Consider the following 24,651-nt stretch of genomic DNA (forward strand, 5'->3'; position numbering starts at 1 on the left):
TCCTTCTCTGAACTCATCCTAAACTCACATGGGAATGAGCAGTGGAACTTTTGAGTATCCTAAAACTCTACATCTCGGTGCCTTGTTTGGTAGTCATCAGGCACTCTCTCACCTTCCCCTCCTGCTCCCAAAAGCCAAACCTGTCCCATTCGTCCCCCACTGACCACCATCCCTCCCCAAGAAAGGTTTAGGGGATTTTCATGGCTCAAGAATTTATATTGTCATTTTCCTTATTTATAAAATCAGTAAACACACACACACTGTTGACTGTTGCTGGTGAGCCCTCAGCAACTTTCCCAAACATGGGCCTGAACCCCAGTCCTGAACACAACATCCACCCAGCAGGAAAGGGGTTTAGCAAGGACTTTCCCTGTCTTTGTAACTTACAAGCACAAGGGAATTGAGAGTAGAAGGTAAGTTCTTGGGGCAAAGACCAGAGTGGAATGACAGGAGGGTAGGAAAGCAGGGATAGGAGATAAGTGAAGGAAGAGATATACAATTTTATAAATAACTAGACAAGGTCTGAGCATTTTGGAAGTGGAGGGGAGAGACTGTAGGCATGTTGGGGCCTAAGTGGGAAGGGGAGAAATAGTGCTTGAGGCCAAAGTGGGTGAGGGATGAACTCTAAGCCTCCATTTGTCCTATCTGTAAAATGAGCAGGTTGCCATAGATGGTGTAAGAGCATCCTGCCTCCTCTGACATGCTAGAACTCTATAGGGTGCCAAGCCCGGGGGCTTTGGGCCCAGAGCCCTGGGGATTGGAAACAGTTGATGGGCACCCCCAGAGAGGTGGTTGATGCCTGAACAGGCTATGTCTGATCGCCAGGCTGGTACTGTGGTTCTGTGGAGGTGAAGTAGTCCTCCAAGAAGGACTGCAGGTACTCGAAGGTAGGCCTCTCCTCGGGATCCAGATGCCAGGTCAGTTCCATGGCCTCGTATAGGGACGCTGGGCAGCCTGGGGGGCATGGCATGTGGTAGCCATGCTCCACCTGTTCCAACACTTCCCGGTTATTCATGCCTGAGAAGTGGGGCTCCATCAGTCAGGGGGTCTAGCCCTTCCCAAAGGGGCAGCCAGGAGATAGCCCTTCCCCATGACCACCCCCGCCCCCCACAAACCTGGGTAGGGGACTCGGCCTTTGCTGATGAGTTCAGTGAGCAGGATCCCAAAGGACCACACATCTGACTTGATGGTGAATCTGCCAAAGAGGGCAGCCTCTGGGGCTGTCCACTTGATGGGGAACTTGGCCCCTGGAGAGGTTGGGGGAGAAGGGAGAATTAATGAGGGGGTCCTTGGGAACAGCTGGAGTAAGAGAATGGGACCTTTTTTTCTTTTTCTTTCTTTCTTTTTTTTTGGTCGGCTGGCCAGTATGGGGATCCGAAACCTTGACCTTGGTGTTATCAACACTGCACTCTCAACCAGCTAAGATAACTGGCCAGCCTGGAGAATGGGGACTTTAGATTGGGGACCCTGAACACAGAGGCCCTCTGGCAGAAAGGACCTGGTATCTAGTCAGCACCTACTATGTGTCTAATATAGTGCTGGGCACTTTCCAAACATAGTAATAATTCTCATAATAATAACAGCTAGTACATGTATAGCCTTTACTATGTTGCAGGCACTGTTTTAAGTGACACGCTTGCATTAACTCATTTACACCTCACACAAACCCCATGAGGTAGATACTATTATTACCCTCATTTTACAGATGAGGAAAAGAGGCACCGAGTAGTTAAGTAACTTGCACAGGTCACACAGGTAATAAGTGGCTGGGATTCACATCCAGACATTCTAGCTAAAGAGTTCATATTATTGCACTCTATTGTCTCTCACTTAAGAATTATAGCAGTCCCAGCAAATAGTAGGTATTTGGTAAATATCCGTTGACTTATTGTTGTGTGAATACTTTCATTTTACGAATAAGAAAAAGCAGGTCACAGAGCTTAGGTGACCTGCCCAAGGCCACATGGCTGGTAAATGGCTGAGCTGGGATTTGAACCCAGAATCAGGTTGCGGGTGTCCTGGATGATCTGGGTTGGGGAAGGATTCCTGAGTAGGTGGGACTCCATGGCAGCCCCTGAGTATATGGGGAGCTCTTGGGAGGTGGGGTGAGGCAGGGCACCTTGCCGGGGGTTGTACTCGTCATCCTCGATGAGGCGGGCCAGGCCGAAGTCAGCGATCTTGCACACCAGCCGCTCCCCCACCAAGATGTTGGCTGCCCTCAGATCGCGGTGGATGTAGTTCATACGCTCCATGTAGGCCATGCCCTCGGCTACCTGGGGAGTCAAGGTGTGGAGACATGGGAGCTCATGGGGACTCACAGCACCATGGCCTGGGTGAGAGGCGAGGGACCATTTGAAAAACCCACTTTCCAGGTAGGGAGACTGAGACTCGGAGGGAAGCAGTGCCCTGCCTCAGGTAGCACAGCTGCTACAGTGGGCGGGCCGCACTTCCAGGGTAGGCTACGTGTTGAAAAGCACAGAGATTTGTGGAACGTTAATAGGAGGGAGGTCTAGGAGATAAAGGCTGCTGTCCCAGTTTACCTGGGCTGCCATGTCCACCAGCTGGGGCAGCCTCAAATCCTGGCCCTCCCGGTCCTTGAGGAACTCCAGCAAGCTCCCTGGGGAGAGAAGCCAGAAAATCAGCAGCAAGACCTTACCTCCAGCTCCAGGACCGCTTCTCTCTCCTTAGTCCCTATCTTGAACCGTCTAATTTAGCTTGACCCCACCCCCTGGTTCTACCTTCTCACCTAGATTCGCACCCCACTTAGGATCCCACCGCATGCCCCAACCCATCAATGAATCTCTCCCAGACCCTGCTCCCAGACACCACTCTGCTCCCATCTCGGGGCTTCTCTTCCTCGGTCCCCAGGACACGCCCCACTCAGACTCCGCCGCAAACCCCCCTCATCACACACCCTGCCTTCGTTGACCCCAGCCCCACCCGCCAGCAGACCCCGCCTCCTCTAACTCGGCCCCGCCCCCCCTCCCGACACTCTCAGTCTTTCATTCATTCCGACCTGTTACTAGGATTCTAGGACTCTACCCGTTGTCCCTCGTCCCCTCACAGATCGTGGCCCAGGTCCCACCTCCGGAGACACCCACCTTAACTTCGCCCTCAATCCTGCACGCCCAGACTCAGCCTCCTGTCCCCGCCCCTCACCGTGGCACAAGAACTCGGTCACGATGTAGATCGGCTCCTCGGACACCACGGCGTACAGCTGCACCAGCTTGTCGTGCCGCAGCAGCTTCATGATCTGCGCCTCCTCCAGGAAGGCCTTCGGGGACATGGTGCCCGGCTTCAAGGTCTTCACTGCCACCTTAGTGCTGGCGTTCCACGTGCCTGCCCGGCGGTCGCGTCTCATTAGCACCCACTTCCCGCCAGCCCCGGCCCTCGCCCCGGACTCTGGCCCCGGACCCCTGCCCCTCCGCACCTAGCCACACATCCCCGAAGCAGCCGCTGCCCAGCCGGCGCTCGAGCGCGATGGAGCTGCGGCTGATCTCCCAGGCGTCCTTGGCCAGGCCCAGCGTCTGCGGCTTGGTGGTGGTGCAGGCCACCGTGAGCAGGTGGCACAGCCCGTCATTCACCTCTGGGGGACGGGGGTGGGGGCAGGAGGTCACAGGTGGGCCAGGATGCCCCCCCCTCCTCATCCCACCAGAGCCCCGGCACCAGACCCCAAGATCAGTTATAAGGTGTTAGGCCCCAGGGGAGGTCACAGATCAGAAAGGAAGGCAACCGGGCCCACTGGAAGGGGAGTGTCACCCAGAGGGAAAGATGAACCCTGTAAGGACTGGGGGACTTCCCATAGGAGGCAGCCTTCAGCTGGGCCTTGAAGGATAAGGTAGGATTCTGACAGGTGGAAATGGGATTGGGGATTCCAGGCAAAGGGGTGGACATGGACCTCATCCTTGGCCTAACCAATCAAGGCAGAAACCTGGGCAATGACTCCCACCTTCCCCTCAACCCCAAGGCAAACCCTTCATCAAGTCAGGCCTATTCTGCCTCTTACCCAGCTTCAGAATCCTCTGCTTGTCCTTTACTCCACTGCCCCTGATTTAGTCCGGCCACCATCACATCTCACCTGGGCAATGGCCACTGACACCTAATGGACCCCTCATTCTTCCTTGCCCCCCAGCATCCAAGCTCCTCCCAGCAACCAGAGTTTCTCACCAAAGTGCAGACCAGCCTCTGTCACCCCCTGCTCAGGACCCTGTGATGGTGGCTCCCTGCCTGCCCACAGGGCAGTCCTGGTGCCTTGGTGGTGCCTTCAAGACAGCACAAAGAATAACGTTTCCACAGATTCAGGCCTTGAGGCAGAAACCGGCCAATTCACTGCTTGGGCATTAGGGGGTGCTGCTTGGACATGGAGGGCCACTTGCCTCAGTTTCCTCTCTAATCCCATAGAGCAAGATCCCGGACCAGGAGTCCCCATACTTGAGTTCTAGTCCTGGACTGGCCACTAACCACTTTGGGAGACCCTTCTGTTCTCTAGGCCTCAGTCTCCCCTTCCGGACAACGCATCGATGGGTTTGTTCAGGGATCTGAAGCTCCCACCCTCACCCATGTAGTGCTGCACCAGCTCCTGCACCGAGTCAAACTGGGCCCGCGTGGTGATGTAGTAGCCACCCGTGTCCAGTTTGCGGATCTTGTAATGCTTCACGTGATCGCCTCTGGTATGGTCCCAATCACGGATGGACAGGGAGTAGGCACCTGTGGGGAAGGGTCACTTTAGGTCTGCTGTCCTCCTCTCCCCCAGTCTGGGAGCAAAAAGAGGCCCTAAAGACTGGGGACTCTCAGTAGGATGGCTACATCCCTAGAACCCAGCCCCAGTCTTAGGTCTATCTCTCAAAGCTTGCTCCAGTCTTAGCCCTGACCCAAGCACTACCCTACCCTCCTAGCCCCACCCTAATGGCTCAGCCTCCCAGTCACTGTGGTGCATGGCGCCACCCCCACCTTTGGTGGTCTCACTCTCCCGAATGAGAAAGGCCCCCTGGGGGTTGCCTGGAGAGAGCAGCTGCCTCTCTGCATCCTTCCTCCCGATCTTTCCAAAGTACCACCTGTGGGGAAGGGCAGGTGAGAGTCAGGCACACTTCGTTCAAACCCCAACTCAGCCTTTTGAGGTGGGCAGTCACCACACAAGCCAAAACTCAATTTCCTCACATATAAAATGGGGCTCACACACCTGGTTCACACCCTGGTCTTGAGGGTCACACAGAAGGGAGTTGTAAAGTGCCTGGCACACAACAGGTGCCCAATAGAGGTTAGTTTTCTCCGTTCTACTCTTTGGGTTTCTCTTGAATTCAAATCGCTAGAACCCCAGTCACCAGTGACCTCATCATGGTGTCACGGGTCCCTTAGTCCATCTCACTAGAGACCCTTCACACACTCATTTTACAGATGAGGAACTTGAGGTTCAGAGAGGGAAGGGGCCTGCCCACAGGGCTGGCAGAGGAGCTCTACATAAAATCCTGGGCTGCTCACCCTACTTCTTTTCCCACCACCCAGGCAATCACTGAGATCCCTGGACCCATCCCACCTCCGAACCCTTTCCTCCTTTGGCCTCCAGAACACCACCCTCTCCTGCTTCTCTCTCCTCTTTCTGACTGTTCCTGCCCAGTTCTGATTGCTGCTTTTCCTCCACTCTCTTAAATTTAGAAGTTATCCTAAGTTTCATCTTCCACCTCAGGCCTCAACCATTCCTGCTCTCTCTTGGGGATTCTTTCTGGGATTGAATTGCAGCCCAGAAACAACTGTGCAAGTACACGGGGCTGTTGAAGTGACCACAAGTGCCGTAGAAGACTCAGATGTCATTTGACCACTAAATTGGCCTGTGCTCATCTCGGGCTGAATTAAAAGGAGTGTAGTTTTCAAATGAAGGGAGGTGGAAGTCTCAGTCCACACTTGGGTATTAGGCACAGTTTGGGGGAACAGGGAACAGCATTGGCAAGTGGTGTATCCAGGAGGGCAGGCAGGAGATGGAAGGAGGAACTGCTGAAGGACTGTGTAGATAGGACGTATTCCCAAATTTTTTCAAAGTCCTGCCCCCACTCACACTCACAACATTATCTACTTCCTTAATAATCAATATAATAATAACATTTATTTTGTGGTAGGCTCTGCTTTAATACATATGTATTCACTTAATTCTCCTAATAACGTTGTGAGGTAGATACTATGAATTAACTTCCATTAGACAGATGAAGAAATTGAAATACCTAGTGGTTAAGCAACTTGCCGGAGGCCACAGGCTCTTAAACTGTGTTGCCGGAATAGGAACCCAAGCTGTCTGCTCCAGGGCCTGTGCTCTTAGCCATGACTCTACACTTAACCACAAAACTGCACTGAGCACCTTCCAGATCTTCTTGACGCTGCCCCCAAGATGTGGACACAAGCACGAACCTCCCCAAGGCTGCCGCCCTCGGCATCTTTACCCCACCTTCCCTTCCTGCCCCCTACCACCCTCCCCAGACTACGGCCTCAACCCACTTGAGCTCTGGACCCTGCCCACTCCTCTCTGCTCAGGGACCCCCCACTCCCCACCCCATGGGGCAGCTCCCACTTGCAGCTTCTCCATCCTATGAACTGCTAAACATGCCCACGTCTTCCTTCCCCAAAGGAAACAATTCTAAATCCTTTCTTGCCAACAACATCCTGCTGTATCTTCTCACCTTCTCTGCACTTGAAAAAGCGCTTCACACTTGGGTCTCCACTTCCTCACCTCCCACTCCCTCCTAGGCTCTGCTGTGTGGCCTCTGCCACCACTTCACAAAGAGAGATGTCTCACCAAAGTCACCCCCGCCCTCTGGACGGTTCTGACTTGGCCTGGCCTGCTTTTCCTCACTTCTCCAATGGCTCCTTCTCCTTCAAGGGCTGCTTTCCCCACTGTTGAGTCCTAGGGCCAATCCTCCTGTCTTCTTTTACCCTCCTATGCAGCTTCCATGATCATCTCTGTTCTGACAGTCTCAAATTTCCACCTCAGCCCAAGTGCCACAGCAAACAAACTAAGAAGTCTTAGTGTCTGTTAGGAAAAGGTGCCCTTTCCTCTGGGCCACTTCAAGGGCATGGCATGGCATGGGCTGGGCACCTCTCATACAAAGCACAACCAAATCTAATTGCTGGTAACCTCCTCCACCTGGGTGTCCATCTCCACAAACCTCGATCCAACAAGTCCCCTCCATGTACCTGTACCTGCTCCTGTGTTTCCCACCTTAGCAAATGGTACCATCCCCCAGTCAGTTCTTCAAGAAGACTCTGAATCACTCTTGATTCTCCCACTCCCCACAGCCCAACAGTAAATCAGTCACCAAGTCCCAGTGATTCCCACTCTGCAAAGTCTCTTCAATCTCTTCTTTTCTCAAATATGTATGGTATAGGTGAGGATAGATTTTTAAAAGCTTTAATGAACCTCAGTTTCCTCATCTGTAAAATGGGGGCAATAATGATATCAATAATGTTATTGTGAGAATTAAATGAATCACCCTACTGGCCAGCCACCAAAAAAAAAAAAAAAAATAGAATCAAGGTAAGTGGAGTACCTGTTGTAGTGTCTCATATATATAAAGAAAGGTACTTTATGAATAGTAATCCTCTGCCTCCTTAAAATAATTAATTCTAAGTAATACTCGCTTGCATTTGCTTAGCACTGTGCAACTTTTAAAAGCCTGTACACTGCTGTTATCACTGAGAGACAATATGTGTAATGCCTCACAAACTCAGCCAGACTATCCGGGTTTATTATGCCAGCTCCACCACTTACTAGCCATGTGAACTTGGGCGGGATATTTACTGTCTCGGAGCCTCAGCTTCTCCATTTGTAAAACAGGATAATGATAGTTTCTAACTCCATTAATGCACAGGAAGCACTTTGAATAGTGCCCAGCCTAGAGTACATGCTATATAGTACTTATTATCATCATCGTTATCTTCTTTTATTCTCACAATGACTTTACAAAATTAAAGATAAGGAGACAGACTCAGAGTGGAACAATGATTTGTCCAAGAGGTGGCCTTGGAATCTGGACTTCAGGGTCCTATCCATAGGGCTGGCCTCACCCCAATGCCCACTCACTCTTCAGCCTGGATGGAGTCCACAGGGGCCACATAGTTGCTGGGAATGTAGCCAGATTGTCCGGAGCTGAGGGACCGAGCCTCCCACCAGTCACCTTCACTGCAGGCACAGAACGGGGGGTGGGGGGGTGGTCAGTGGCAACCCCAGTCCCTAGGACACCCTGGGGACAAGCAGAGCCACACAGAGGATCAGGTAGCCTGGCCCTACCAACCCCTGACCTTGGATACACACCCCCTTCCCCCAAGAGCTTTTGTCTGCTCTGCCCCCAGCCACTACAGCTGCTCCAGGATGGCTCTCCCTGCAGAAGGAATGTTTGGGGACATCTGGGCCTCCTGGCTTCTTCCTCTTGCTCCTCACTGGGCTGGGGTTTGGGGATACAGTGGTCAGCTGACTAAGTCACTTCCCCACTGAAAATCCCCCAATGGCTACATATTTCCTTCATGATAAAATCCAGACTCCTCAACAGGGCTTAAAAAGCCTTGCAGAATCTGTCTCTGCTCACCTCTTCAGCCTCTGTTCTCTCTGTTGTGTATCTCATGCTTTATCATCCACCTAGACTGAACCACATGGTTGTTTCTAGAAGCCATCATTTATTCTCATTTTCTCTCACTCTCTCTTCCTCTTTTCTCAGCTCTTCCTTCACTGTTTATTTTTCTAGTCTCAGCTTACAAATCACCTCCTTCTGGAAGCCTGCCCTGATCACCATTAACCTGGGGACCGTGTTTGATGTTCTTTCTGTGCCCATAGTACCTCATGCTCCCCCTACATAGTAGCAATCACCCAGGGTTTTCATTGTCATCTATATGTGTCCCCAACTAGGCTGGAGCCTTCTGAGGACAGGGACTAGGTAAGACTCCTCTCTGAGTCCTGCTCCCAGCCCAGGTTATTCCCTGAGCTAAATGGCCTGGTTACTTACGTGTTGTTCAGGATGTGCAACTTCTCGCCCTTGGTGAAGGTGAGGTCGTCCTCTGTCCGGGCCTCATAGTCATACAGTGCGATGAACAGGGTCACCCCAGTCCCTGCAGAGCCAGGGCTACTCAGCAGAGTAGGGCACGGGACAGGGGCCCCAAGGGGGCCCCAGATCTCTGTTTCCCAGCCAGGCACTGTGCCTCCCTGCTGCTGCAGGTTCCCAGAGGCCTTTAACAGTCCGATGGATTTCTGATTGGGCATCATACTTTGACCCCCCCATGGATTCAGGACACACACCTTCAAGCCCATCCCTCCCACCCTGGGGAGTCCCCATGTTGCCCACTCTCCTCTTCCTCATCAAGAAGACTTCCCACCTGGGAAGTGGCACCTAAGAGGGCAAGAGGGTTCTCTGTACTACTTGCATCTGTCACCAGGGCTCCCCTCAGACTGAGAACAGAGCTGTAGCTCCCTCTCAGACTGAGGTTTCTGAGGCTAGGACTGTACATACTCCCCCAGACTGTGTGATCTTGAAAGCAGGACTGTGTCTTCCACATCATACTGGAGGCTCCTAGGGACAAGTCCACACCTCCCCTTTCCCCACTTTCTCCCAGGATCCAGGCAGTGCCTGCCTCCAGCCCACTGGACTCACCTGAGATGCCTCTGGTGCCACCACTGAGGAAGTTGGGGCTGGTAGGTTGAGGGCAGAAGTTGTTGTAGTTGGGGATGTGGGCAAAGGGGGGCGCAGGCCGGGCCTGAGTAGGGTCAGGGACATAGCGGTCTGCAGCCCCATAGCCCCTGAACTCCCCTTCCAGGCCAGCATCCTCCTTGGTCCCCGGCTCCACCTTCTTGCAGAACACACAGCCCATTCCAGGTACCCTGGTACAGAATAGGGACATGCCTCATTCAGGGGTCCCTGCCAGGTGCACCACCCTGTGCACATATTCACGTGTGTTCACACACACATACACACACGCATACAGGCATGCAGCTTCCCCTCTTGGGCCTGGATCAGGGGTCCTCCCTATTGAGCGATAATGGTAGGGCAGGGCCACAGTTGGGTCTGCTCCCAGCTGCCCTAGTGTATTTGGAGAGAGTGTGAGTATCCTTGGAGCTTCTCTTCCCTCCTTGTTTTCTGCATCGGGATGTTGTTGAGTTTACTTATATATTTTTGCTTCCTATTGATTTGATATGCTGTGTTTCTGTGACTCATTCAGTGTGCTTGTGCACGTGTCTCTGTGTGTGTCTATAAGTATGTGTGAGTTTGCTCGTGTGTGTGCAAGTCTTTGTAAATGTGTGTTTGGATGTGCAGGTTTGTGTGTATACAAGTGTGTAAATGTCTCTGAGCATGTGTTTGGCTGTGTGTGTGCATGTCTGTATGAGCGTTGAGTATGTACACGTTTCCGTGTGAGCACGTATATGGGTCTGTGTGTGCCCCTGTGTGTGCGTGTGTGTGTATCTCTGTGCACCCAGGTCTGTGTGAGTAGGTGCCTCTGTGTCTGTCTATGACTGTGTCCATAGCTCTATGTGGGAGCATACATGCCTGTCTGTGTGTGTGTGTATATGTGTGAGTACGTGTGTATATCTGTGTGTATGTGTGTGTGTGAAGGCCGTGTGCTTGCACCTGGAGATTCCCTGCAGAGGGGGATCAAGGCCATTTCCTGTCGTGGGTCCAGCCTCAGGCCTCTCAAGCTGCCTCATTCTGGCTCCCCCATCCGTTACCTAGCAACAGGGCCTTTGTAGGAGGAGGGGGCTGTGAGCAGTTGTGGGGCCCAGGAAGGCCACCCCACTCCCCCGTTTCCTGACCCTGAAAGCTCTCAGTCTTCCTCCCACCTGCACTCACCCCTCAGGCCCCTACTCCGGGGTCAGTGAGACTGCGGCATGGTCCTTGGGAGGGGCCAGAGACCTGAGGTCGAGACAGAAGGACACGGAAGATGAAGGCCCTGTCAGTGTTCCTGCCAGCCGGCTGCCCAGCTCCTGCCCTCTTCTGGAAGCCAGCAGGCCTGAGCTCTGCCCCAGCATGACTTCTGCCTTCATTTTCCTTCCCACCACCCCAGCACACTCACACATCCACCTTCACATAGGACACACCACCCACACCTACTCTCTCACACTCATGCCCACCTGACACACCAGCACATGAACACACACTCACACCAGCACACAAACACAACACTCACAGCATATGCCTGCATGAGCATGCTTGCCAACACCACTACACGCCAACACAGGCTCTCACATGAGCCCGAGCTCTGATGCACAGCAGCACACACACATATACATATGCACATATGTGTACACATATACATGTACATGTACATATACTCACACACTTGGACACTCATGTTTTTGTATGTTAGACCCATCTCTCTAACTGGATTTCTAGCAAGCCATGCTCGGCTCACGCATAGGCCCCCAGTCACTGTCTCCTAAAAACAAGCCCTTCTCCCAGACACTGTCTCAGCTCCCAGCCACCTCAGAGTCACATCTGGTGGCAGAGTGAAAGTGGACACCTACCTCCAGAGCTCTACTCCTATTCCCACATCAGGGAAGGGCCCAGGGAGCCTTGGGGAGCCCCCCAGATGCACACCATGGCAGCTATATCCTCCAAAGAGCAGGGCAGGCAGGTCATTGAGCAAGGGCTCCCCACCCTTGCTAGAAACTCTGCCATTGCAACACTCAGAGAGGAACTGGCTGGGGAGAGGGCTAGATTTCCTAAGATTGAGAGGACTTGAGAGTTGTAGGGTGGAGCCAAATTTCGCTAGTGAACCCAAATTTCCCCCAGAGGGGCCCAGAGGTCCTGGGGATCAGGACCCCTAATTCCCTCTCTGGACCCCCAGTCCAATTCTTCTTATGGATATCCTCCTCCTCTTCTCTCTGGGTCCTGCCCTTCCTACCCAGCACCACTCACCTCTTCTAGGAGGCCTTCCTGGATCCACCAGGTCCAGTTGCCTGGCCAATGTTTCTGTCACATCAGTGCCCTGACTTTCATGCTATTCCCACCAGCCCCTCTCACCCGTCATTTTAACTGTTCTGCCATATGTGTGTTGGTGGGGGCAGGGGTGTGTGTGCACAACACCCATGTGGTGAATTGTGAAGTGGGCTGTGGTGAGAGGCCTACTCTAAAATAGCCCCCATTCTCCAGGCCACGGCTGAGATCTTCACCCCAAACCCCTCCCCTGGGGTGAAACCACTGTGTCCCAAAGGCCCCAGGACACTGCAGGTCTGGTTAGGTCCAGGGGAGAGAATAGAGGTGAGGGGAGAGAGCAGCCAGGGCCCAGCTGAAGGGGTGTCAGGGACTGATGAGGGGAAAAATAAGGCTAATACAAGGGTTACAGGGTGAGAATGAAGGTCTTCTCACAGGAAGACACACACGCACACCTCAAACAGTATGCAAGGCTGACACCCAGATTCTCAAAACTCTTCTGATCTGTTCTCATACATGCATGTTACCTCCGCTACACACAGCACCTCCTACAGAGAGCCCGAGCTCCTCTGTACAGATTCCCAGACACATACATCTTCAAGCGTGCACACACCCCATATGCACAAACCTCCAGCCCTCAACCATCTGCACACGCACACACAGCCCCTGCACGAGAATAGCAAACACAGAATCGATAGCACTTACTGTGTGCCAGCCACTGCATGCCACTTTACCTATATTACCTCATTTTATCCTCACAACAACCCTATGACTTAAGTATTATCGCTGTTGATGAGGTAACTGAGGCACAGAGAGGTTTAGACACTTGCCCAAGGTCATACACATGATATATCCTGGCATTTGGCTCCAGAATCTGAGCTCTCAACCACTTCCTTTGCCTGTTACAGACACACACAGCTGCAGCCATTCCTGCAAGATGCACAAATGCAGAGCCCCCATGGGGACACACACGGATATACATAGCCCTCCCCCTACATAGCCTGCCCTGAGACACAGACTCACACCGATCTCTCCTCTGTAGGAGGACACAAACTTATACAACCCTGCAGGTCCACACACAGATACAATGTTGCCACTTCCAATAACACCCAAGGACATATTGCCACAATGTATCTCTATCAGCCCAAGGGGAGCCCCTGATTCCGCATGCCTGGTATGGCAGAGGGAGAGTTCAGAACCGTTAGCCTCTGACAAGGAGGCCAAAATCTGTGTGGGATGAGGAAGAGCCCTGGCAGAGCTGACAGCATGGTCAGTAGGCAGAGGTGGGCAGCTCTCAGGGCTTTATCACTCTAGGCTTGATGGGGACCAAAGTCCTGGCTGTGCCTGGCTGTCTGGTGTCCACTATACTGAAAGGGTTGGGATGGCATCTGCGTGGCCCAAGGCCGTGAGAAGACCACACTGAATGTGACCATGCTCATGTGGCTTTGTCAGAGGAAAGAAAGAGATGGGGAGAGACAGAAAGAGAAGAGGCAGAGACAGAGCTGGAGATTGAGAGATACAGAGAGATGAAAAGAAAGAGACCAAGAGAGCCAGAGAGACACAAAGACAGAGACAGAAGGGAGAGACAGAGACAAAAAGAAACATAGTGTGGTGTGCTGGTAAATGGACTCTCAAAAAGAAAATAGAAAAAAAAAAAAAAAAAAGGCCTGATTTGTAGCATTTGCTGATTTCCATGGTGTAAATATTCCCACCATGGCTGATTCAAAGTGATTTCCTGTATGCTGGGGCAGGAAGAGGTGCGCCCTGAGCCAGTGCTAGCTCCAGCACAGCACGCCAGAAAGAAACAGAGAAAAAGAGACAGAGATAGAAATGAGAGGTAAAGAGAAGGAGCAACAGACAGAAACAAATGGAGAAAGGAGGTTGGATAAAGAGAAAGTCAAAGACAGATAATTAAAGAGACAGAAGAAAGAGAGGGAGCAGGTTTGGTCCTCCCTGCTCTGGCATCTGCATAAAAATAGCCCCCAGGTGCCTTTATCCTTCCCTTGGTCTGATCCCAACTACATGCCACCAGTTCTTTGGAGAGTAACTTGACTTCCTTGAAGTCTGGGTGGCAATAACGATTACAGTAGTAAAAATGTGCTAAATTATTAAATATTACACAGTGCCTGGCATCATGCCAAGCAATTCCCATGTATAATCTCATTTACTGACCCTACCTATGAGGTGGGTTTTGTTATTACCCCTATTTTACATGTGAGGAAACTGAGGACTGGAGATGTTAAGTAACTTGCCCAGGAGTAAGCGAAGCTAAAAATGTAACGCCAATCGATTTGGCTCCAAAGGTCACTGGAGGCACTGTTCTGTTTTGCAGTCCTAGGAGAAGCTATAATGTGTGTCTCTTAATGAGCACTGACAGTGTGCCCAGCCAGTGCCACATACTCTAAACCCTTGTTACAGCCCAGAGGGAGAAAGTCATCTTCCCAGACTCTCTCAGGCAATCTCTGAATCTGAAGTCAGGTCTCTCTTTTCTCAGCGCTGAACCTGACTACCTGCTAACTCCAAAAAGGGAGCAGCTCAAAGAATGGCCACAGCATTCTGGGCGCTGCAGGGACTTGGGTCTGTTTATGAACATGGCTCTTCAACATCTACTTGACAAGGAGCAGCTCCCAGAGACCCATCAGAGTCAAAATCAGGTAATGGGTATCAAAGCAGAAGTCCAAACCTGAACGTAGTGTTAGTAGCTCTGTGAACTTGGATGAATGACATAAGCCTTCTGAGACTCAGGTTTTGCATTTGCGCCTTCTCTGCAGAGTTGTTGTGAGGGCTTAAGGAGATACGGTCTCGCTGGGTGCAGCGGCCAAGTGAGGCTGAGAACAACAAGCGGCAAAGCTAGAAAAGCCCCTAGGGACCATTTATCAGTCCACTCCCTCTTCTGTATAGTGGGGAAGTGACTTGCCTGAGGTCACACAGCCAGACAGGGGATTCAAAGCCAGGACTACTAATTCAGGTCCAGAGTTCTGTTCCCAGCACTGTGTTCTAGAAAGCCCAAGCAAGAGATTATGCTGCCCCTGACTGGTGAATGTCATATTTCCTCCCCAGCCCCTGGCCAACTGAACACATCAGCCCTGTCCTGTGGCAGCTGGCCACCCAGCAGGGACCTGGCCACCCAGCAGGGAACCTGCCTGCTACCCACCTCTACTCCTGGACATTTCTGAAGGTCTACACTTCCCAAAACCATATCAGCACTTTGCCTCCACTAAACCCTGCCAAGTATCTGTGGGATCAGGAGACAGATTTAGGCTTAAATTCTACCCTGCCTGACAACTAGCTGGAGACATTGGGCAAGTCAGTTCATCTCTCTGAGCTGCAGTTTATTTGCCTATAAAATAAGAATACAAATCCTTACACGGGGATTGCTTCTTAGCATCAAATGAAATCAAACCTCTGAAAGCATCAGGCATACAGTAGGTGTTCAGTGAACTTTCACTTCCCTCCTTTCCCTTGAGGAAGGCTCCTCTAAGGCAGGGCAGTGGGGGTGGGGGTGGGGTGAGCTGGGCAGGGCTGAGAAGAAAGAGAAGCTCCCAGGCTGAGGTGAGAAGGCCGGGCTGGCCCAGCCGCCTGGGGGATTTCACCAGAAGGGAACTGGGACTCTGGGCAGCAGCAGGAAACCACCATCCTGCAAGAGTTCCGGTTTCTCCTCAGGGCTTTGGGTTGGCCAGGGGTAAGCCAGGGCTGGAGGGACAGGAAGCAAGTCTAAGGTCTGCAGGTGACCCCCAGTCTCACTGCATCCCCTCCGTCACCCAGATCTGACCCCCTGACTGCGAGCCTCCCTCCCTCCCTCTCAGTCCTCTCACTGAGCCCCTCCACCCCACCCAGCTCCGGTGACCTGACTGAACTCCCATCTCCCTCGTAGAGGCCCCCACTTCTCATTAACCTCCTTCCATCTCTCGCCATCCTTTCCTGAGGCCTCACAACCACTCCCAGCCCTGAACACCCAGGGCTAAGAAGTCATGCCCCTGTCTGACTCTACGACCTGGTGAGGACAGGCATGTGCGGTGGGGGAGGGGGGAAGGGGTGGCCTATCTGTGCCACATGAGTTTTAGCCTCCACATGGTCCTGAGGGTATCAGCTGAGTTATCTCCACTTCTTGCGGGGGAAAAGTGTTTTTCCACCTGTTGAAAACCCATCCACCAGCCTCTCAAACAGGGGTCTTTAGGTCTGACCTGGCCTGGGACTCAGGATTTTCAGGAGATGGGAGCCATGGGTGGTCCAGGGGGAGCTGAGGGAACAGGAGTCTAGTTTCCATAGCGTGGCCAGACAGGAAGGTCCCTCCTGGGTTCTTGGGTGTGTGTGGGGGGGAGTATCCTGCCTTCTCCTGCCTCAGGTCAACTCAGTTTGCTCTGTGCAAGAAGGGCCCTGGCTCCTCCTTCCCCAGCTTTAGGGTCCCCCACCCAGCCTCCCGAGGCCTGGCCACTTCCTTTGCCACATCAGCCCCAGGTGGCTGCAGAGAACACCGGAACACCCACACATGTGCTTACCCGCTCATGCTCCTTCACTCGAAGCCCAGACCATAAGCACGAACACACCCTCACTCACAGCTTCACGCCCACTGGGGAGCAAGAGCTAGCCACGAGGCCCAAGCACCCCACACCCTCCACCCACTCCCCTCTCCAGAGGGCTATGTGAGATTTGATAGGGATGAGGCGGGGACTCAGGACTCAGCTCTGGCTACTTCCTCCACCACATCAGAGATGAGATGTCCTGGACCCGCTGCTACTGCTGGCCCTGCCAGTCACTGACTCCCAAACCTCCATCTTCCCGTCGGTGAAGTGGGAAGAGAGCCCTGCTCTCCACCACAGGGGGAAGGTTTCCAAGGGCTTCAGGATCCCTGAGAGACTATAACACCAAGGGGCAGCCAGCTGAGTGTGGCACCATGGAGGGTGGGGGACAGATTTCAACCTGGCTGACCTCCCCAGTATGGGCTCTCAACAGATCCACAGGCATTTATGAATTTATTAGATGCCCACTGTGTGCTGGTTCCTGGAGGCCCTGTGAGTGACACACAGGCTTTCTGGTCCCCCTCCATGCTTTTGAGAAGATAAAGGAGAGGCTGGCGGGTCAGTGACAACCCTTAACGCCCTTCAGGACACTCAGCAAAACTGCTTTCTGCACCTGATTCTCTTAGGGTGGGGCTGGGGGGAGGGAGATGGGCGCAGAGATAATCTCTCTCCATCGTTCAAATGAGGAAAATGAGACCCAGAGAAGTCCCTCATAACTTGCCTACAGTCACACAGCAATGACGGGCCCCGTGTTGCCGAGAACCCAGGTCTCTGAATCTGCAGATCCACCAGCCCAGGACCCCTGAGCACGGAGCCCTCGCCCTTCTGTCGGTCAGCCCAGCCCCGACCGAGGACCCAAAGTGGGCAAAGGAGGGGACCAAACGGGGGCTGCGCCAGCAATGAGCCCAGCAGTGTCCTAGCGCCGGGCTCGCCTCGCCGCCCTCTCGTTGCCATGGAGACAGCCCCTCCGGGCATTCGCGGTCAAAGGCAGGATTTCCGTCGGGGCGGCAGCAATTCCCGGATCCTGAGGGGGACGCGAAGCGAGACCGCCACTGCGGGCGGGGAGGGGGCACCCAGAGAGGCCCGTCCCTGCGGAGGGCGGGGACTTCCCCAGGAAGCGGGGACCCACGCCTCTAGCGCCTGGAAGGGGTCCCCCGGCCGTCCGGAGCCCGCCGCCCGGCGCGGGGGCTGCAGCCGCGGCCGCCTCCCCTCCCCCGCCGGCCACAGGCTTCACCCCGACTTCGGTCGGTTCGGGACGGCGGGACTTCCCGGACCCCCGGAATCGCGCCCCACATTCCGCGTCCTCCAGAAGTCGTTCTCCTTGACCCCCGTTCCACGAACTCCCTGACCGGGATCCCCCCAGTCCCCCACCCAGTTCCCCTCTGCAGACCCCTCAGCGTCCCCCCAAATTCTCACTCTCAAGGTCTCCTCCGTTTCTTCTCAAGATCCCTTTAGGATCTTAGTCCCTCTCCCTTCTCTCAGCCGCCCGCCCCGATTCTGTCACTCTGTCTCTGCGGGCTCCCTCCGTCTTCCCCACCGGACCGTTTTGGGGGTGCCTTTAGTCTGCTCGTCCGTATTCCTTGAGCCCTTTCCCCAAATTCTGTCAGCCCCACTCTCCAGGTCTCCTCGGGTTTCCTCCTGACGCCCTTTTCGGGGTGAGGCCCCTCGGGCCGTCGGCTCCCCTCCCAAGTTCAAGCTCACAGCCCGCAGCCCGCTCCCGGCCTCGCGCGCGGGGGCGGGGCGCCGCCTGCCCTGCCCTGCGCCCCCGGACGCGGCCGCCTACCTGGCTCCAGGGGAGCCCGCTTCCCACCGACCCCGGGCCGAGCCAGCCGGGCGCCCGGAGCCACGAGTGCCGACGTGGGGGGAACACTGGGGTGCTGCCCGCCTCTGACCGCCGCCCCCTCTGGGCAGGCAGGAGGAAGCCGCCTCGGACTTCTCTTATTGCGGAGGCGGCGGGGAGAATTCGCAGTCCCGCCCCAGCCCCCGGCCAGCTGCCCGCAGCGCGGAGGGAGGGCCCCCCCATCCCAGGCCCACCCGCCCCGGTGACCGGGGCTCGGCTGTCCCGGCCCTCTCCCTACACCCCAGCCCCTCCCCCTCGTCCTGAACCCCCAGCACGGGCTTCCCAAAGGTCCCCTCTAAAGGGGCAGGTGCCTCACCTCCAGAAGCCCCTGCTGTTTTAGAATCATTGGACTGGACGGAGGTTCACAGGGGCTTTTGTCTATAGGCAAAACCCCACTCCACGCCACACCCCGCTCCGTTTGCAGCTAGGGAAGTTGAGGACCAGATCAGAACTGGCCCGACCCAAATTCTCACAACCAGTTGACCTCAGGCTGCTGTCTGTCACCAGAGCCACCCTGGATCCTGTCACCATGCCTTGCCTTCCTCAGGGGCCGGGCACTGGGGGTCCAGGGCTGTAGGGGGAGGCAGTGGAAGACCCTTTCCAAAGGAATCAGGCCGCAGGGGGGGATGTCAGCCTCCCCGCCCCCGACCCCGACCGCCCCACAAGTTTTAGAAAACAGTATCATCCTCTCTGGCAGTTCCAGTCTTTCAGATTAGAAAGCATCCCAGACCCCTCCGCAGCCTGGGATTGGGTCCTCCCTCCCACCACTGTTAGTTCCTCAGCCTTAAACCACGGACCAAGAAAATCCCTCCTGTCTGGGAGGAAGAGGCGTGTGGGAGGGCTGTATGGTGAAGTATTTGTGTGTTGGGTTGTGGTGGGGAAGCAGGGAGAGTGTGTGAACACCAAAGTGTGTGTGTGTGTGTGTGTGTGTGTGTGTGTGTGTGTGTGTGTGTGTGTGTGTGTGTGTGTGTGTGTGACAGAGAGAGAGAGAGAGAGATTGAGATTGTAGGCAATGACAAAATGACTTTGGTTTTGGAATTAACAACTAGGGCACGTTATGCAGACAGGTGTGTTTCTATGTATGGGTAGGGGTGTGTGGGGATGCGTGTGAACGCTTGTGCATGCTCAGGTGTGTGCCAGTGTGACTGTGGGGTGACGGAGAGTGGTGGGATGCAGATAAGAACGCTTTTCTCTAGGAAAATGGGAGGAGAGATGGAGGAAGACACAGGGAGCCAGTGGAGAGCATGAACTTGGAAGGGTGGCCTCACCCAGGCTGGGCAGCATCACCTCCATCATCAAGCACTCCCTGACTGGCCACTGGTCCACAAGTTCAATTAACAAACAAATGAATCTTTATCATTGCCTATCAGGTGTCAGCCTTAGGGATGATGAAAGAGACTGGTCCCTGCCCCTGTCTGGATCTCCCAGTCTGTCAGGCTTGCTCTGCCTTCCTTCTAGTTCTGGCTCTCAGGCATCTCCTCAGGAGGCCTTCCCTGATTGCCACTCAGCATCTTCTCCCTGGTGTCCCACTGCTTTCTGGGGGATGGGTGTGTGGGATATGTTTTCCTCAAGGGCAAGGATTGGATCTGGTTCTCATAGATGTCTCCACTGCCCGTGCAGGGCCTGGCACGGAGTAGCAGGATCTCTGGGCATAGGAATGCATGAATTAACCAAGGAACAAAGGAATTAACAGGTGAACAAAGGAAAGCCCAATGAAAAAATAAATAATTGAAGGTAAGAGCGAATGAAGAAATTCAAGAATCAATGACTTTTCTATCCTTCACTTAGAATGCCACCTCCCAGAAGCCTTCCCTGACCACCCCCTCTGAGGATGTCTCCTCATTCTTGGTCTCAGCACCTGGTTTGTCTCCTTTACGGCTGTTACAATCTGGAATTGCATATTTCTCTGTTCATTATTTATTGTCTCTGGGTCTTTCTTGACCCGATCAGGGCTCTGACCTCAGGAGAAACCTGGCACTACTCAGGACAGAAACAAGTGGGTTTCATGCTCTCATTCATTCGTTCTTAATAACCTGGTGGCTAGGAACACAGACTCTGGGCCCAGACTGCCTGGTTTGTGGACTAACTCTGCCTCTTCCTAGCTCCATGACCTTGGACAAGTTATTTCACCTTTCTGTACCTCAGTCTCCTCATCTGTAAAATGAGGATAATAGACCCCAGCTCATAGGAGTCTTGAGAGAAATCAATGAGCTGTTAAACTCATGCTTGGCACATAGTAAGTGCCATGTGTTTGCTATCATTCATTTATTCATTCAATCAAGCCTCAAAGCTTGTGTCACTACTCTGTGACAGGCTGCATGTTGGAAGCTCAAATAGGAATTGTGCCTTTGCCTTCAATGTGGCATTTGCTCCCTATATGGCATGAGAGACTGGTGAGCACAGGGCAAAGAGGTCACAGGAGGGGCCTTTTGAAACCTCCCAGTGTCTGACCACAGACTCCTATCCTTACACCCCTCATACTCATGTGCTTCTTTAAAACAATTCTGAAAACTGATAACAAAACCAAAAATCAAAGCCCAGCAAGCCCACTGAGACCTCCCATCCATTTCCCATCTGGCTACCATGCTCCTCCTGTCCTTACTTCTGCTTTCGGCCACTTTCGATTCTGTTGTCAGTCTTTACAGTGTGCTTCTTTGCAAAAACCCTGCACTACCCCACCTCCCTCTCCCTTCAGTGTATGAGGGTACTTCAAAAAGTGCATGGAAAAATAGAATTAAAAGATAATGTGAATCTTTCCATGAACTTTTAAAAATACCCTCGCACTTGCCTGGAAAGCCCAGACCTGCAGGAATCCAACCATCCACCTTCTCTGAGTGTCATTTACCTTATTACTCTAAAGGCAAAAAACCACCTGCTATGCAAACAGGGTGACAACTCCTGGACCCAAAAGGACACCAACCAGGCCCAGCAATCCTCCAGTGCATTTATCAGTAAACTGGCCCTATATCTCTGCCCAGAGGATCAGTTCATACCCTTTCTTCTGTCCTCCACTTTCCTACCCTTTTTCCCCTTTCCCCATTTGGATTCTAAATTGTGTCACCTTATGACGACTTCACACCTTCTGTAACCCCCTCTCCTGCACCATCCTTCTCTCCCTCTCCACAGAATTATTCTCTCAGAGTATAAACATATTCTAGAAACTTGCATTTAAAAAGAAGAAAAAAACCCCTCCGTTAGAGAATTAAGCATGTATCCTGCCTTTTTAGGAGGAATTGTAGTTTATTACTAGTTGATGAGAGAAAGCTCTTCTTTGTAGAAAAATACCAGCTAGATGTGAGCATATAGCAAGACAGTGGCTGCCTACAAGCCAAGAGAAGAGGCCTGAGACTGGCACCTACATTGCCAGCATTTTGATCTTGGACTTCCTGGTCTCCAGAACTGTGAGGAAACAAATTTTGTTTGTTGTTTAAGAGAGAGAGAGAGAGAGAGAGAGAGAAAGAAAGAAAGAAAGAAGGCTAATAACCACAGAAGAAGTGTGAGAACTAGAGAAACTCCATTTTGTAATCCCAATTAAATTATCAATGATGCTGTCTTATTCAGCTTGTGCTGCCATAACAAAATACCATAGACTGGGTGGCTTAAACAACAGAAATTTATTTTCTTACAGTTCTGGAGGCTTGAAGTCCCAGATCAAGGTCCAGTAGGGTCAGTTTCTGGTAAGGGCTCTCTTCCTGGCTTGCAAATGGCCACCTTCTCACTGCGTCTTCACATGACTGAGAGAGAGAAAGCTCTCTGTTGTCTCTTTTTATAAGGACACTAATCCTATGAGATCAGGGTCTTACCCTTATGACTTCATTTAACCTTAATTACTTCAGAAAGGTCCTATCTCCAAATACAGTCTCATAGGGGTTAGGGCTTCAACATAAGAATTGGGGGTGGGGGTGGGGATAGGGGGAGGCGAGGACAAAATTCAATCCAGAGCAGATGCTAAAACCACTAGGCAAAAGGTTTTATTTCATTTATTTAATTTTTTTTGGTGGCTGGCCAGTAAGGGGATAGGTGAAAGGTTTTAAAGAACAGCATGTTCACACAGATGATTTGGTATTTGCAAAGAGGATCTCTCCTTTCAATGGAGAGATCTGATGGACACCTCATAACTGGTGCTAGCTGGCTGTATGTGCCTCCTCATGTCATGACTGTTAAGTATATACTATCACTACGAAGAATTCTTTGTTGTCGCAGACGCTTAACCTAAATCCAATCAAGGGGTCAGGCAAACTATGGGCCAAATACAGCCCTCCACCCATGTTTACATAGCCCATGAACTAAGAATGGTTTTTACATTTTTAAGTGGTTCAAAAAAATCAAAGGAAGAATAATATTTCATGACATATGAAAATTATGTTAAATCCAAATTTCAATGCCCATAAATAAAATTGTATTGGAACACATCCATACTCCGTTTACATATTGTGTATGGATGCTATCATGTGCCACAATGACAGAGCCAAGTAGTTGCATCTGAGACCGTATGGCCTGCAAAGCCAAAATATTTACTTTCTGGTCTTTTACAGAAAAAGCTTGCCAACCCCTTCTCTAGACCTAACTTCCAGTTATGAGAGATACTGGGTTTAGGGGAATAAGGTAAATGACATTTTGAAGGAATCATTAGATCCATCTACACTGTGGAACATTCCATAAGACAACTGGTCACTTTAAAAAGTTGTTGTCATAAGAAAAAAGGCGGGGTGGGGGGTGGCTTTTACATTATAAGAGACTTCAGAGAGATGTTGCCAAATGCAATGTGTAAACTTTGGTTAGATTTCTTTTGGGAGAAAGACCCAGCTATCATTGTGTATATAAGCTGATGTGTTTTTGTCTTTCCCTCCTAGATTTTAAGCTCCACTAGGACAGGGGTTTTGTCACTATAACTTGCCACAATCTAACCAGCAAGTGTCTGGCACCCAGTAGGTGCTTAATACATGCTGATTGAAAACAGGAATGAAGGAAGGAATAAGCTTTGCATGGGAGGAGAGAGATAACGTCCCAGAGGAGGGAGTATCTGAGTGGATTCTGAAGACAAATAGGAGGTTGCCCACAGGTGAAGTCTCTGAGAGCCCCCACTTGGTGGCTCTAGTGCCAGGGATAACAGTCATCTTGGAGGCTCCAGACAGCAGAACTCTGACTAGAGGATGGAGGTTCGGGCAGGCAGAATTTCAACTCAGGAGCAGGAAGAACTACAATCATGAAAACGCCTCAACAACAGAATGGTTGGTCCCGGGAGATGCTAGGGTGAGCAAGCAGGGGGCACCCACATGGACTGACCTCATGTATGGGCGGGGATGGGCTTCTATGGTGATTCCCACCACCAAGCCTTTGCCCGGAGGTCCCCCCACCTGCTGGCCCCTCTGTGCTCTTTTTTTTGCCCAGGCTCAGTATTCTCTCCTTTCCCTAAACCTTGATTGCTTCTTGTCTGCACCACCAGGGGTCCTTTGGCACCACGTGCTTTTTATGGGCAGGCAAGTTTTCACCTGAGTAAGAGACAGGGCCTCTATCAGCCTGTGTGACCTTGAATAAGTATCTGCCTATCCTGGGGCCTCTGTTTCCTGATCTGTACAAAGACAGGGTGGGAGAAGATGTCCTGTGATGCCCTTTCAACCTCCAGATGTCTCACTTAGACAATCTGGTTCTTGGTTCTCTACAGCACTGGGGACTGAGTCCTGGGGGACGGGGATAGTACTGGCTGAGGTCCCTGCCAAAACCCCCAGGAACAGACCCAGCTCATCACCCAACAGTCTTGCAGGAGTGCTGTGGCGGTGCTCTCACCTCCTTCCTTGCCAAAGGCAGTGTGGTTCAGATTGAGGACCCACAAGTTATTAACGGTGTTGTCTTAGGTGAGTGACTTAAAAATTCTGGGCTTTAATTACCACATCAATAAAACTAGAAAAGTAATATCTGATTCTTAGGATGAGGAGTAAAGGAAATGACGGTTTTGAAATGACCTTGTACATAGCAGGTATACAAAAAGCTGTCAAGAACAAGGGAGGGAGGTCTGATCAGGAGTTTTGGAATCTCTCGCACATCCACCCTGATCTCTAGTCCCTTCATCATGAGCCGATCAATGCAGGGAGAAATAATAAATACCTTATGTGTATGTCTAAAGCAGTCCTAGCCTATTGTAGGTGTTCAATAAATATTTGTTGAATGAAAGATTCCTTCTATAACCACTATCTCACTGGAGCCTTGAAGCAAACTGGTAAGGGGCAAGATAAGCCTTATTATCTGTTTCAGAGGGGAAGCTGTTTTAGCTCAGAGAGGGAAAGTGACTTGCCCAAGGTAACACAGCAGAGCTGGGCTTGGAACCCAACTCCTTCCAGTTGTAGACCCTATAATTAAGACCCCTATCCATGCAGCCTCTTATAGACAGGGACTT

At 52.1% G+C, this 24,651-nt stretch overlaps 1 protein-coding gene across 2 annotated transcripts; it reads right to left on the reverse strand.

Annotated features, from left to right (window-relative positions):
* Positions 1 to 204: 204 nt before the first annotated feature.
* On the reverse strand, positions 205 to 18,310 carry FGR (FGR proto-oncogene, Src family tyrosine kinase). Of its 2 annotated transcripts, XM_063104361.1 has the most exons (13): positions 18,201 to 18,310; positions 10,815 to 10,877; positions 9,624 to 9,850; positions 8,982 to 9,084; positions 8,066 to 8,164; positions 4,951 to 5,054; positions 4,558 to 4,707; positions 3,431 to 3,586; positions 3,160 to 3,339; positions 2,541 to 2,617; positions 2,120 to 2,273; positions 1,116 to 1,247; positions 205 to 1,017 (listed from the first exon to the last, which is right to left on the reverse strand). In XM_063104361.1, the coding sequence occupies exons 3-13, from the start codon at positions 9,838 to 9,840 to the stop codon at positions 809 to 811; spliced, it is 1,581 nt and encodes a 526-aa protein (XP_062960431.1). In that variant the 5' UTR covers positions 9,841 to 9,850; positions 10,815 to 10,877; positions 18,201 to 18,310; the 3' UTR covers positions 205 to 808. The 2 variants fall into 2 exon arrangements, with proteins under 2 accessions (XP_062960431.1, XP_062960432.1); XM_063104362.1 differs by lacking the exon at positions 10,815 to 10,877.
* Positions 18,311 to 24,651: the final 6,341 nt, after the last annotated feature.

This window comes from Cynocephalus volans, chromosome 8 (genome assembly GCF_027409185.1).
Source record: "Cynocephalus volans isolate mCynVol1 chromosome 8, mCynVol1.pri, whole genome shotgun sequence".
Taxonomy (NCBI): domain Eukaryota; kingdom Metazoa; phylum Chordata; class Mammalia; order Dermoptera; family Cynocephalidae; genus Cynocephalus; species Cynocephalus volans.

Coding starts and splice junctions, on each gene's coding strand:
- FGR (XM_063104362.1), bottom strand. CDS start 9,840: ATGGGCTGTGTGTTCTGCAAGAAGGTGGAGCCGGGGACCAAGGAGGAT. Junction 8,165..8,981: donor TTGCACATCCTGAACAACAC/GTAAGTAACCAG, acceptor CTGTGCCTGCAG/TGAAGGTGACTGGTGGGAGG. Junction 1,248..2,119: donor CGAGTACAACCCCCGGCAAG/GTGCCCTGCCTC, acceptor CAACCTCTCCAG/GGGCCAAGTTCCCCATCAAG.